General features: G+C 37.6%; 1 protein-coding gene across 1 annotated transcript in view; it reads right to left on the minus strand.

Annotated features, from left to right (window-relative positions):
- anks1aa (ankyrin repeat and sterile alpha motif domain containing 1Aa) overlaps positions 1 to 14,670 on the minus strand; it is an 89,239-nt gene that overhangs the window by 63,234 nt on the left and 11,335 nt on the right. The window contains exons 2-3 of the mRNA XM_028452115.1: positions 2,974 to 3,054; positions 1,560 to 1,716 (exon numbers count right to left, since the gene is read on the minus strand). Of these exons, the coding sequence (XP_028307916.1) occupies positions 1,560 to 1,716; positions 2,974 to 3,054 (238 nt within the window). The remainder of the gene's footprint in view (positions 1 to 1,559; positions 1,717 to 2,973; positions 3,055 to 14,670) is intronic.

Genomic DNA, 14,670 nt, shown 5'->3' on the forward strand with positions numbered 1-14,670 from the left:
TAAACATCACTCCATGGAAGATTCTGTATAAATTTGAATGGGATCTGCTCAATATAGTGATTCTGGACCAGTTTGAAAAATCAAAAAATCCTTATCTCTCGTCATTGGCTAAATTTTAAAAAATTTGACTCATTTATGTCGTGTTGGTTCCTCAATTAACCCACCGGGTTTCAAACGATCAGATCTGGATTGCGTATTTCATCCAAATTTTCCCAAAAATGTGGGTGCCCAAACATTTGGACTTACTGTATCATAATTAATGGAAATAGAAATTTCTTCCAAGCCTTTAAAACACGTGTCAAACTCAAGGTCCGGGAGCCAAATCCGGCCCTTTAGACCATCAAATTTGGCCTGCAAGAGAAAGTTAAAAATACTGAAAAAACATTCATTTCTGTCCAAATTATGAAATAATTCAGTTATAGATAAATCAGCTCTAATATCAATTAAACACTACAATATTTGGAGGATCAGAATTTCAAATTGTTCAAAAAAACTAAATTTTCCTGAAATTATTTCACACAATTTCCTAAAATTTGGTCACAAAATCATTGAAATTTACAAGAGAAAATCCAGCAAGGATGAATATCTGTCACTTATTGCTTGGATTGTGTCGGCACTTTATATACTTTATTTATGATTTATACGTAGGGTAAAGTACAAACTTAATGTTAAAATTGCTTGTTTTACCACCTAAAATCTGCGGCCCATTTAAGATCAAACTACTTCCTATTTGGCCCCTGAACTAAAATGAGTTTGAGACCAGTGCTTTAAAGTGTGAATGACCATGAAAACAGATAACTGCCAATATCATGCAAAGAGGATATTTTGCCATCTCTGGGTGCTGTTGCACTATAACTGTTTTTAGGTATTAAAAAAAAAAGGCTAAACTTGTTGCATCTTGTCTGTTTCCTGTAACTGCTGTGTTTTGATTCCCTGAACATGGATCTAATTAAAAACAGGTTTCAGGGTGTAAAGTTAATTATACGCCCTGGTCTTTATGTACATGCATGCAGGAAATGAATATGGTGGAAGAGGCGCACGAGTGTATTCCAGCACGTACGAGTAGATTGAGGTTAAATGATAGGAAACTGTTGATTAAACAAAAAATGTCAATCTCAACTAGTAGTTAGTTTACGCTAGCATTTCCTAAGGTCCCTCCAGCTGGTGTTTTACCTTTGACCTCTCGTCTAATATCTGGCGCACAGATTATTATTTTAGCTCTACTTCCTAAACACAGAGAGTGAAATCTGTCCAGTCTCAATACTGACAGTAGCGCCTGGTTGTCATATCCATTGTGAAGCTTTACAGATGATAAAAAACAACAACTGGTCTGGATTTGACGTCACAAAGTTAGACGTGTCATGCACGGCTTGCATAGGACAGCTTGCCTCAAACAGCAGCTGGAGGAATTCATGTTGAGAAACTCAAGGCGTGAAACCTGCCGGTTTCATGGTTTTGCAACTTTAACTCCAACCTGGACAGACCAGCTTTCTCTAACATGGCTCGGGATTCTTGTTTTTTTTTTTTACAAGAAACCACAATAAAGACATTTGTCAGACCTGCTCGTTGAGTTTGGGATGAGACGGCCCCTGGTGAATAAGGAGCTTGACGATATGTTCGTCGCCTTTCCACGCAGCCAGATGGAGAGGATAGCAGCCCTTGTTGTCTGCGATATTCGTCAAGGCCTCGTTACGTAGCAGCGCCTCCACCACGTCGCTGCAGATGGACGAGAGGTGAAAGTAACGGATTACACGCACAATAAATATTAAAAATAGCAACATTTTTGTTGTGCAAAATAATAAAATAAAAAGTTACACTGTATATATGTAGAACAAAGTTTGTTTTAAAAGGGGCAAATGTTATGTACAGATTTTTACATATATTCATATACACACACGTGCGTCTGGTTATACAAGTAAATACATATATAAACAAACCCATGTGTACAGAAGGGAAAGTAACGCTAAAATAGCATTGAATGCTGGTTATTATCCCCGCTACAAAGTGTGAAGGGGATATAGGTTTGAGCTCCGTCCGTCCGTGCTAAAGGGGACAGCTTTTCTCAGAAATAGTTTAAGATACGATATCCACATTCGGTGTGTGGCTTCAGGGTATCAATACCTTGAAGGAGTTTGAAAATAAGAATTGCGCAAAAAATTTTCCCCCCAAGTTTTTGCCCTTTTTCCATTTTTTTACTCTGTTGAGGCATCTTCAAAGGGGACAGCTTTTCTCAGAAACAGTTAAAGATACGGTGTGTGGCTATCAGGTGTGGCTATCAGGTGTGGCTTCAGGGTATCAATACCTTGATGGAGTTCGAAAATGACAAATGGGCAAATGATTTTTTCCGGAGTTATTGCTCGTGCCGTTTTTTTTACTCTGTTGCTAATTATGTCTTCTTGTTTTCTCAGTTTTAGTTCATAAATGTATCTATACTTAGAGCCTGATAAGTTTTTTTTTTATTTTGAATTGAATTCATTGGTGCTATTTTATTTAACAAAGAATTGCATTTTATACAGATACCTTTGTGGAAAATAAATGAAGTTCCAATTGTGCAAGATTTCGTCTCGAGATGTTTACTGTATGCGAGGGAACCGTGGCAAGATGTATTACCAAAAATACAAGTTGGGGTGAAAGTAACTCATAACTTTACTTTGAGTACTATTTAATGGAGCTACTCTTTACTTGTACGTGAGTATTTTAGGTATGACTTACTTATACTTCTACTTGAGTAGCATATATCAGTACTCTTTACACCTCAGCAGATAGATGAACGGTGAAGGTAAGAAACAAAATACCAGGGTTAATAAACACACATACAGAGCCTGAGAAAACCTCCAATCGATAGCCTTATCCTCCCCGAGGAGTAATCATCAGTGAGGGAAGACCTTATTCAATGCATCCGTAAATAGGAGAAGGGGAAAGAAAGACTAACAAGGGCTTTCCTTTCAATTCCCCAAGACATGATTTATCTACCTGTGTCCATTCAGAGCGGCGTGGTGGAGAGGGGTGTATCCAGTGCTGTCCACACAGTTCACATTAGGTCCTCTCCAGATGCTGTTGAGACAAGAAAAAAAATATATTGGTATTTTACTGTACAAACGGGTGACATACTACTATACAACTTTTTCCACTTCCGATGAATATTCCGGATTTGAGTATTGACCAATATCTAATGTTGATTTGATACAATATCAGCACAAATCATACACACTTATTACTTATTTTGTAATGTGGAATGTTAGAAAAGGTTTGATCAAGTGATATTACTCAGAGAGAACAAAACTGACCCATTCTATAATTGAAAAAAAAAAAAAAAATGCAGAAGACCCCCCCAAAAAAGCTCAATAAATCCAATAAAACAATATATAATATATCGTAGAATTGAATTGTTTTTTTTAAGAAAAAGTATTGATTTTTTTTTCTCAATGCTCTTAAAAATGACTGCAGACATCAAATATATTGTCAAAAGAGCAACTTTATTGCTGTGACTGTCCTTAAGAGTTAAAATGCATAACCCAGGTTTAAGCAAAAGTGCAACAGCAACTTCACAGTAGCTTAAATTTTCTGATTAAGAAATCAGATAACTGTAATAATATATAATATTACAAATTAAAAAAAAATTTTTTAAAAAAATAACAAACTTTCCTCGTCTCAGCATAGTGCAAATAAAAATGTGAACATGCCTGTGGAACACATATAGCCTACTCAAAGGGTAAACACATGTAAACAAAGAGGGGGCTGGATCACATCCCACTACGGTAACCCACAAGGACGGAACGCGAAAAAGGCTGAAAAAACTGTGGTGGAAAAGAAAAAAATTTAAAAATTTTTATTTATTTTTTTAACTCAAATTTGCAAAATAAATAGTTTTTATCTACAAATTCAATAAATTGATTAAATCGATTTTTTGCCCCGCTCTAGTAGCAGGCTGATTCAATCCTCTACTCGCTATTTTGCATTATCTACTAAAGCAGTGTTTCTCAAAGGGGGTACGTGTACCCCTAGGTTATGCAAAGGCACTACAGGGGTTACTTGAAAGAGAGAGAGAAAGTGGAAAATCAACAAATGAAATGTCAGTCTCTGTCACCACCTTAGGTGTGATATGACTGGAAATGATTAAAAAAAAAGACTATAGAAATAAATCTATTCAGGAGCCACTAAATCAGTGTTTTCAATCTTGGGGTCAGGACCACAAATGGGGTCGCCTGAATTTTCTGAAAATTTCAAATTGATTTTTTAATAAAAACAACACACAATCTTAAACAACTGTATTTCTATACTTTTACTTTGTGAATCTAGTTCAACTAAAATGCAGCAAAAATGTTATTATCTGAGCTCAAACACGATCAAAAAGTATTTCTAGAAAAAAAAATGTCTTTGAAGTCACCAGAAATTATTGTTATGAGAAAGGGGTCATGATCCAAAAAAGGTTAGAAACAACAAGATTAAATACTTTACACTTATTTACGTGATTTTCTCAAACAAACACTAAGAAATGCTTGTTTAAGAATTTTCTTATATTAGAAAAATGTCTTCAAATACATTTTCATAAATACATAAAGTAGTTCCTGGTGGGGGTTTTGTTTCTGCTGCTGACACCCAAAAAAAACCTTGATAAGACCATTGTTTGAATAGTAAATACCTTTGGAAATGACCGTTTTTGTTGTCGTTTCATACACTGTTCATTTTATCTGAGTTTCCATTGACTTTTTTCTCAGCTGACTTCAATCCTACAATTCTGTAGTTGACATCACAGTCCTTAGATTATTAGAAATCTTAGATTGGCCCGTTATTGTGTTGTCATGTGATTTTACAAAGACAAAAACACAACATACACTGCAGCAAACCAACATAAACCCCTCCCTTTGTAAAGACTAACTGTGGGTGTGACTGATGTTATGTTCTGATTGTAATCTCAGTCTGCTCTCAGTCTCTCACAGTGAATGTTGTAATCACATTCCCACCTGCATTTAGGTGTGTGTGTGTGTGTGGGGGGGGTGTCTTAAAGCACTACACTCCTCCTGAGATAAGAGTAAAAGGCCAACAACACAGAGTAAAGAAAACCAGGAAATGAAACAAGCACCGTCACGATGAACAGCATATTATAAATTATCTTGATTTCACTGTTTTTGTGCTTTAAAGGTCCCATGTCATGCTATTTTTTAAGAACCACAAAAACATAGTATTTGAGGTTTATTTTCCCAAACTCGCCTGTTTTCCTGAGTTTTAGCCTCTGAAAAGTCACTTTCTGAGCAAATCTACACAAACAGGCTGATTTTCGGCCTACTTATGCATATTCATGAGTGGGCGTGTCTAGAGACACCACACTGACTTCCTCCTCCCCGTACGGTGACGTAGGGCCAGAGGACGGCCCGCCCCCCCCCCCCCCCCCCCCCCCCCCCACTCTGTAGCTGAGCTTATGCTGCTTTATAAACACGAGACAGAGCGTGGGGGCGGGGCATTCACCGGCACATACATAGACTGTAGAAAATACATACATAGCACTGAGCGAAGGAAGCTGATATGCTCACCTACGTGGGCGTGTCGGTTTACATGTCATTAACGACAGAGAGCTTCCTGGAGGCGTGGCTTCTCCAGCTCAGTGTTGTGTCAAATTCGTCATCAAAGTGGGAACGCGTCATCAAATAGGAGCGAGGTGTTTGTGCTCACCCTGCAGTAAGAAGGGAGCAAATCACCCTCTAACTAATAATTGAGGGAATCAATGAAAAAAACACTTTGGGCATATATATGAAGCCCATATAGCACTTTATGATGTTTAAAGCACAGAAAAGTTAACTTAGCGTAACATGGGCCCTTTAAACTAAAAACAAACCCTTGGATGCAGGGTTAGTGAAGTCGACAGGCCTGCATTAGCCGAGCACGCTCTGAGGCTGTCAGATCAGATTGGTGTCTTTCTTTTAATTTGCAAAGAGCCGTGTGGTGCAGAGCAGAGTGGGCTGTGATAGAGGCGGGGCCTAAAGAAGGATGGAGTGACTAATTTAAGAAGCTGAAGGCTGTCTAAGAGACTGAGTGCCAGGACGAGATGTGAGGCTCACTCTAACCTAAGCACATCACACACTAAATAAATCATGTGACAAGGAAATCCCAGCACCAGTGAACCAAATCTCTGCAGCTCCAGGCTTTGGCCACACAGAGAGAATTAGAGCAAAACTAGCTATAGACATAAAATCAACAACCATTAACTGGAAAGAATTGTTATGCAAAGCTTTCAAGTATTTACTCTTTTCCTGTTTATTTCTGTCATGTATGAGAAGAAAACCACCTGAAAAAGCCCATTCCAATATCCTTCATAAATTATTATCGCCTTGGCTTTTAATGCAGGCAAGAAATTTATATCAGCGATTCTTAAAAGTGGGTCGGAACCCAAAAGTAGGTCGTGAACCTGTACTGGGTGACAATATAAATCACTCACATGCTATTTTTCACCTGAAAATGGGCGACTAGAAAGTGTGACAAATGGACAAATATGTCAAATTTTGCACATGATCCCATTAAAAAATACATGTAGAGCTTCATCTGAAGTACGTTTTTCATGTGTTCATGTGATGAACAAGCAGTTCAGATTATTATTACTGCATTCAAATCTGAAAAGGCACTAGGGGTGTGTATTGCCTGGCATCTGGCGATACGATTCGTATCCCAGTGTATGAAATATATTTCATTGGCATATTTTACACTCAAAACATTGGCTTTAACATGACATGTGCCAACAACTTAAAATAAAAACAATCTGCCTGTGGCTTTTAAACCAACTTTGACTTTAGTACAACATGACTTTAGTGCAACTTTACTGAGGTATTACTGAGGTATTTCTTTTTAGATTTTATTGAAAAACCACAAGATGGTCAACATGCCCAGGTTTCAGTGCAGTTCTTTATGCGGTTACAATGTCTCCTGCAGTGGAAAAGATGTCAGTGGTTAAATAAAGGTTAAAAATAAAAAAAAATAAAAAAATATATATATATTTTTAAATTAAAAAAAAATCGATATGGATGCATTTAGAATCGATCAGAGAATCGCACGACATAATACCGCGATATATCGCAGAATCGATTATTTTCAACACCCCTAAAAGGCACTGGCACAAAGACTTAGCTTTTGATGACGAGTCATGGCAGAAGCATCTCCAATCGCAAGGGATTTCGTGCAAAACGTGAGTTGGATTTTTTGGTTGGTGGTAAATAAAGATTTTAAAAATATTGTGTTGGGACCATATCACACATTTCCATGGTATTTTTCTCATTAAACGCGTGGCTAAGGGTCTAGCAACGTCACTCTTGCAACGTAATCTTTCAGCGAAAAACGTCCTGTTTTTGAAGGTCATCTGAAGCATTTGAAATATAAAGTTAATAACATTTAGTTGACTTTATTAACCCTATGTAGCATGTTGGTAGGATTTTGTGAAGTTTAACAGCCAGTAACGTACTCTAAACTGGGAAAGATGGGGAAACAAAATGAAAAAGTGTAACACGACGCGGTAATGGGCAAACCCTGAAATGGATTTTGGGAAATTGTAAGAGTCCCTACATTGCTGTGAGCCTTCGCTCCACACTCACTGCACTGTTCATGTCACTGTGTTGCTTTTTTGTCCCTTCAACTTAAAACACATCCCATAATGCCTTGCAATTACACAGTCAGAGCTACTCATTAAATATGAGTCTTGTAGGGCTCGGTGCACTGCAGAACAGAACAATCGGGCTAATGGTGAACAGACCCACAGGGGAGGCCGTGGTCCTTTACTCATAATCTAAAATGTTTATTTCTTGCTGCAGGACTTGTGTGTCTCATCTAAACCCATTCGCGGGACATCAAAGGCAACACCAGGAGGAAATGCTCGAGTGGGACAAGATGTGGCGGGAGGAAATGCTGGGGACTGATTATTTTCTGTTGGAGAGATTGGAACAGGCTGCGATATCACTGCCCATCAAAAACATACCACACATGCATGTTTATATTTACATGACGCAACAACGTTTTCAGTAAAGCATCTGAGCCACGTTGTCTCAGACGTGGCTGCAGAACAGAATCCATCAAAAGGAGAAACAGTGAGAGAAGCAGATCTCTGGTTGCTGTCCTAGATAAGACCGTTATGCAACTGCTCAGAGCGAAAACCCCCATATACAAATGAACGTAAACATGAAGAGAGAGGGGAAGTATCTGGGGAGTCAACACAGTAGCCGAAGGGCAGAAAGGATCAGCAATGCTGTGAAATATCATGCATTCCATTACCATACTTTTTTTTCTATTTGCATTGATAATGTAAGAAAACATGTATGTTAGAAATGTGATCCACAGTCAGATGTACAGCATTGTACTGCATGATTTCTGCCCCGCCTGACATGATGAAGTCGAATGTATCACATTAGGACTGGAAGATATACATGTAGGTCCAAAACTCATATTTTGATATTTTTCCCCAAAATGGCGATATAAATCTCGATAATTTTAATTCAAACAACAAGACACAGTCATCAACATCCCCGCCAGATTAGTTTTCATTATAACTCACAACCTTTTCCTAAATGTCCTAAATCTAAGAACTTAGACGTATACATAAAGTATTATCACATCCGAATATAAAATTACTGTCTTAAACGGTTTCTAAGAATAGCTGTCCCCTTTGAAGGTACCTCAAATATAGTAAAGAAAAACGGAACAAGGGCAATAACTCCAAAAAAAATAATTGTGCACTTCTCATTTTTGAACTCCATCAAGTTATTGATACCCTGAAGCCACACACCAAATTTGGTTATCCTATCTTAAACAGTTTCTGAGAAAAGCTGTCCCCTTTGACTCAGACGGACGGAGCTCAAACCTATTATCTCCCTACCACTTCGTGACGGGGATAATAAAGTCTGACCAGAAAGACAATTCAGGTTAGAGGTGAATCGTTACATCCCTAATATTGATATATTGTAATTTTTTTATATCGCCAAAATGAAAACTCAATATATCATGAATCTCGATATATTGCCCATCCCTATATCACAGTGAAATATCTTTTTAAGACCTTTGCAAAGCCACCAAAAAAAAACTGTGTTGAGTGCAGGGGTGTCAATTTCAAACTCATTGCTATTCAGGGGCCAAATACAGAGCAGTTTGATCTCATGTGGGCGGCAGATTTTATGTTGGGAAAACAAATATTTTCAACATTATTGTGCCGTAGTTTGCACTTCTATGTACACATTAAATACTATCTGTTGTTTTTAAAATGATCCTCATTGTGTGTTTTTAAGCCAATGTTATGTGTTTTATTGTGCTGAATGTGTGCTGTGTTTAATTAAGGAAGATGTTAGGTAATCATTTAAGGAAAATAAAAGGATTTTATAAGAATTTTGAGGGTTTTTTCAACTGTTTAACATTAGAAATGACTGCAATCATGTGATATAAGCACCAGGCAAACTGTGAGTTCCTGAAATTGTTGTTGGGTTTCATTTACACAATGATTCATGTTTACACCGTCATTGTTGCTTTCTCCTGTGGGCCATGAGTCTGACACAAGTGGTTTAGAGGACATAATAAAAAACAAAAAAAGGCAAAAATCTTTGCACATTGGTATCACTCTTGGTATTACGTACAGCTCTAAACACAAAGATAACACTTAGTAATCCCATCAAATCACCTTCATGCAGCGCAGATGACGAGATATATTAAGTTTCTGTTGCTGTCATTGGATTTCTGTCGGCCGTTAGCGGAGCCGCTAGCAGAGCCGCCTGCAGCATTGTCAGATTTACGCACAGTACAAGTGTTACGTCCTCGGAGCGTTTTGGCAGCATGGCACCAAGGGCCATGAGTCAGAGTGGTGCTTTCACAATCCACTTCATCCTCTTACTACGATTCACAACCAACCCAACCGAGGGACGGGGGCTTAAGGCCTGAAGCACGGCCGTGATGGGCAAAAGCAGAGTCGATTTGGTTTGGAGAGGGTGGGGGGGGGGGCTACATTCATGGGAACTGACTGAGGAATTCCAGTTTGAAAGACTGAGTTAATCCTCAATTTTGCCTGAGGGAATATCAACAGGATGAGGACAAAGTTTGAAAGAGATTCTAGGAGGTTGTAAATTCTGTGTCGCACATTTCTTGGATATTACAACAGCAGAATGAATAATACTAATTATAATAATAATAATAATAATAACATATTCCTGGTGTTAATTTGATGGTTTTAGTGACGTCACGTCTACTGGGTCAGATCTAGAAAGGACCGACAATGATTTACAAGTTATGACACAGAAAAATAATCCTATTTGGGTTTATGCTTGGAGCCTAAATGTCATGGAGTCGATACATCAAAGGCATAGAGGACCCCTTTTTTATGAGATAAAAATCATAGTTTAGGCCAGAGGTTCCAACCTTTTTTTCGGGTCGTGACCTCATTTTAATATCACGTTTTTATTTAATTATAGTTTTCTTTTTCATTAGTATTTTCATTTGTTTCCTTAAAGTATAACTTATCTCTTCCTTTTAATTGTAGCTTACTTTATTTTTGACATTCGTTTTTGTTTAATTATGTTTCTTTTTTTTTAAATTAGTATTTTTGTTTCCTTACAGGAGTTGAAAACTAATATTTTTCTGAAAAAAAAATTGATTAATATTTCTAAAAAACGGAATTTTAAAAAATCCTCCACCAGATTGGTTATCATTATAACTCACAACCTTTTCCTAAATGTCTTAAATCTAAGAACTTAGATGTATACATAATAAAATATTATCACATCAGAATATACAGTAAAATTACTATCTTAAACGTTTTCTAAGAAAAGCTGTCCCTTTGAAAATACTTCGAACAGAGTAAAAAGAAAGTAAAAAACGGGCAATAACTTCCGGAAGAAATAAATGCGCACTTCTCATTTTCAAACTCCATCAAGGTATTGATACCCTGAAGCCACACACCAAATGTGGTTATCCGATCCTAAACGGTTTCTAAGAAATGCTGTCCCCTTTGAAGAAACCTCAAACAGACTACAAAAAATGGAACAAGGGCAGTAACTCTGGAAAAAATAATTGGGCACTTCTCATTTTCAAACTCCATCAAGGTATTGATACCCTGAAGCCACACATCGAATTTGGTTATCCTATCTTAAACGGTTTCTGAGAAAAGCTGTCCCCTTTGACGCGGATGGATGGGCACAAGGATGGACGGAGCTCAAACCTATATTCCACTTCCACATTTTTGTGGCGGGGACAATAAAAAGTATAAAGAATATAGATATACTGTATGTTCTTCTCCTATAAGAATATGGATATAAACATATTTACAGGCGTACAGTAATTATATAAATCACCGTGGGTAGCAACTGTTTTTTTTTTTTTAATCTTCAAAATGTCTTATTGTTAGTTTAAAATTATTAAGTACTAGATACAATTTTTACATCTTTTAAGCATATTTAAAAAGTATTTTTCCCAAAGATTGCCAAACCAAAAGCAAAAATCCTCAGAAATATAATTCCATATGTTTGGAAGGAATCATAGGCCATGAGGATTAGCTTTGTGAATCCAGGTGAGTGAAACCCGGCATCAATTAAACAGATTTGTTCTGCGGCCTATTAGCAGTGTGCCCACACGGCAGGGGATTAGTTTAGCCCTGGGCACAGAGCCCAGCAATGACTGGCGCATGTCAGCCACCATCAGGAAAATAGTGTTTAATTATGCGTACTGCTGGCGGGCACTGGAACCAGTTGCCCTGCTGCCAAATCAACCTGAGCATCATCTCCCCTCAACACAGAGCTGCCAGAATCCCTCTCCCCTTTAGGGAACCTTCCATTGGATCATGCTTTTAGTGACTTAATGATGGAGGGGGGGTCTGTGAAGAGGTCAGGCCTGTAATTAGCGTGCTAACAATCATCATGAAGGCAGCAACAGAACAGATAAAAAGTAAGCTCTGTGTCTGGATAAAACCAGTGGGAAGAAATGGCTGCTATAGCTCATTAAAGGCAGGCATACACTGAGCAATTTTTGGCCCATTTTGAGCCGATTTTCGACTTGTGCGACTATTTTGTGGGATCGTGCGAGTCTCTGATCGATCGTGTATCGCGCACCGTGTAGTATACATGGGATCACGAGAAGCGATTAACACCTCACGACCAGCTCCTGATCAAAAATCGTAGGTCGTAAAGATTTCAAACATGTTTGAAATCCAGTCGCTCCTCATGAGGGTATCTCACAGTTGAAGCAGTGCCACGGACCGGCGTACCGTGAACGCTCACACTGCGCGTGCGCGAACACCGTTTGACCACTGAAAAATTGACAGACTGTACTGCCCACGTCTGTCTAGTCAGCTCCTGGTCCATCACATCCCCACTTTTCGTTTTTAAGGCTCTTTTTGCTGAGATTTGCGAGTGTCTCTGCACTTCCAGGTTTTTCTTCCTCGTCTGTTTTAATGTCGACGCTTCAGTGTTCTTCTTCTTCTTCTTCTTCTTCTTCTTCTAATTTGTATCTTACATTTCCGGAAACAAGAACCCGACGTGTCATGTATGGACGTACAGTGTGAGCAGTCAGATCATGTCAGAGCGTCGGTCCGTACAGTGTGAGAACATGAATCGTGAGCTGCGCACATTCGGGCTCTGCATATGAGTCGCACAGTTTGAGCTGGAGCTGAGTACACCGATTGAAAAAAAAAAATCACACAGTGTGTCCCAGCCTTAAGACTAAATAAAGGCTAACAAAGATGTAGTCACTACAGTGGGGTTAGGAGGTGTGAATGGATTACACGTCCCTCGACAAGCGTTTAAGTCCAGTGTAATCGAGAAGAATGGAGATTGGGGCATAAAAATACACGTTATTAAGTGCATAAACACAGACATAATGAAATAACGCCCCCAAATTCGCTATTAAGCCCTTAAACAATAAAGAATATTAGCTCAAAGGAATACAAACAAATAGAAAAAACACCAGTAATATAAATAAATAATATATTGTATACATTTTTATTTCTTCCTATAAAATTGTATTTCTTAAAGGGAGTTTTTCCTTCCCACTGTCGCTAAATGCTTGTTCATGTGGATCTTGTTGGGTTCTTTCGTTCTTAATATGGACTTTATGATTTGTTAAGCGCTTTGAGATGACTTTGTTGTATTTTGAGCTATATAAATAAAGTTGAATTGAATTGAAGAATGCAATGATAATACACAAAAACAATAGAACCCCAAAAGCAGCAGCAATAATTGATAGGAAAACAAGTCTATTTATTCTTATTTCCTAAATATAAGTTATTATTTTATTTGTTGTTGTATTTTCTTTAAAAAGGTGAAAGGTGGCCTTTCATTAAATGTCACATTTTTCTTTCTCACTTTGGCACATATAGTGAAATGCTTAGGTTTAAACCATTAGGCTAAAGCTCGTTTTTTTTTTTTTTTGCAGTTACTTCATGATTGTTAGTAATCTGCTTTGTTATGCTAATGCTAATAATGCTAACACGGGTTGTCGTCATTTTCTATTAAAATGTTTTCAGAAACAGCAAAGCAGAAGAGGAATTTTAAAAGATATGAACAAATACACTTCCTGTGTCAACACACAGAGAAGCAACATTACTCTGTGTCTAAGTGTAGCAGTCAGTGTGCAGGTTAGCAGAGGTTAGCGCAGGCCCAGCAGGTGGGCTTTAATTCTACTGAGAGCAGCAGTAGACGGAGGAAAATGTCTGCTTTGGTTACTTTGGGTGGACAAAAAAACAGTCACTCCAGTGATTCCTATTGGAAAACAGACACAGATAATCAGCATAATCTCTACAGCGTAATCTTTTGTTCTGATAAGGTTTTCAGTAAGGGCTGGAGGAAAAAAGGTCCACAGAGAGTCAAAGGACGAATTAAAACCACAATCACTATTTTATCAAACAGGATAATAACACCAAGATGCCTTAACTGTCGACTAGAGCTGGGCGATTTTGCCTAAAAACAAAAATCTCAGATTTTTGAAAGAAAAATTTGAGTTTCGATATATTGTCAAAAGTGCAACTTTATTGTCCTCAAGAGTGAAAATGCACAGAACAATCCCAAAATCAAAAGTAAATGAGGCTCTGTCATTCAACGATTTTAAGCTTTAACCCAGGTTTAAGCAAAAGTGCAACAGCAACTTCACAGTAGCTTAAATTTTCTGATTAAGAAATCAGATAACTACACATTTTATAACATTGCAATTAAAAAAACAATCATCTCAGCATAGTGCGAATAAAAAATGAAACATGCCTGTGTCACACACATATAGTCAACTCAAAGTGTAAACACATGTAACCAAAGAGGGGGCTGGCTCACATCGCGCTACGGTAACCCACAAGGACAGAACGCAAAAAAGGCTGAAAAAACTGTGGTGGGGGAAAATAAAAATAATAATAATAATAAAAAAATTAATTTTAAACTAAATTTTGCAAAATAAAAATTGTTTTTATCTACAAATTCAATAAATCGATTAAATCAATTTTTTGCCCAGCCCTAAAAAAAACAAACTTATCTTGTACTCAAATTGTTTCAATAAATAGTTTTGTTTCGTTGTCAGCCAAACAACAGTAGGTCTTAATGCACGATTAATATTTATTTTTTATTTTTTAAGAATCGAATTTCTTTGTGTAGCTCGTTGATTTTATATATTAAATGTAACGTCTATCATTTTAGAGTGTGAACGGAATGTGACCCCAAAAGTAACCGACATGCTCAAAAA

This window comes from Gouania willdenowi, chromosome 7, assembly GCF_900634775.1.
Source record: "Gouania willdenowi chromosome 7, fGouWil2.1, whole genome shotgun sequence".
NCBI lineage: Eukaryota > Metazoa > Chordata > Actinopteri > Blenniiformes > Gobiesocidae > Gouania > Gouania willdenowi.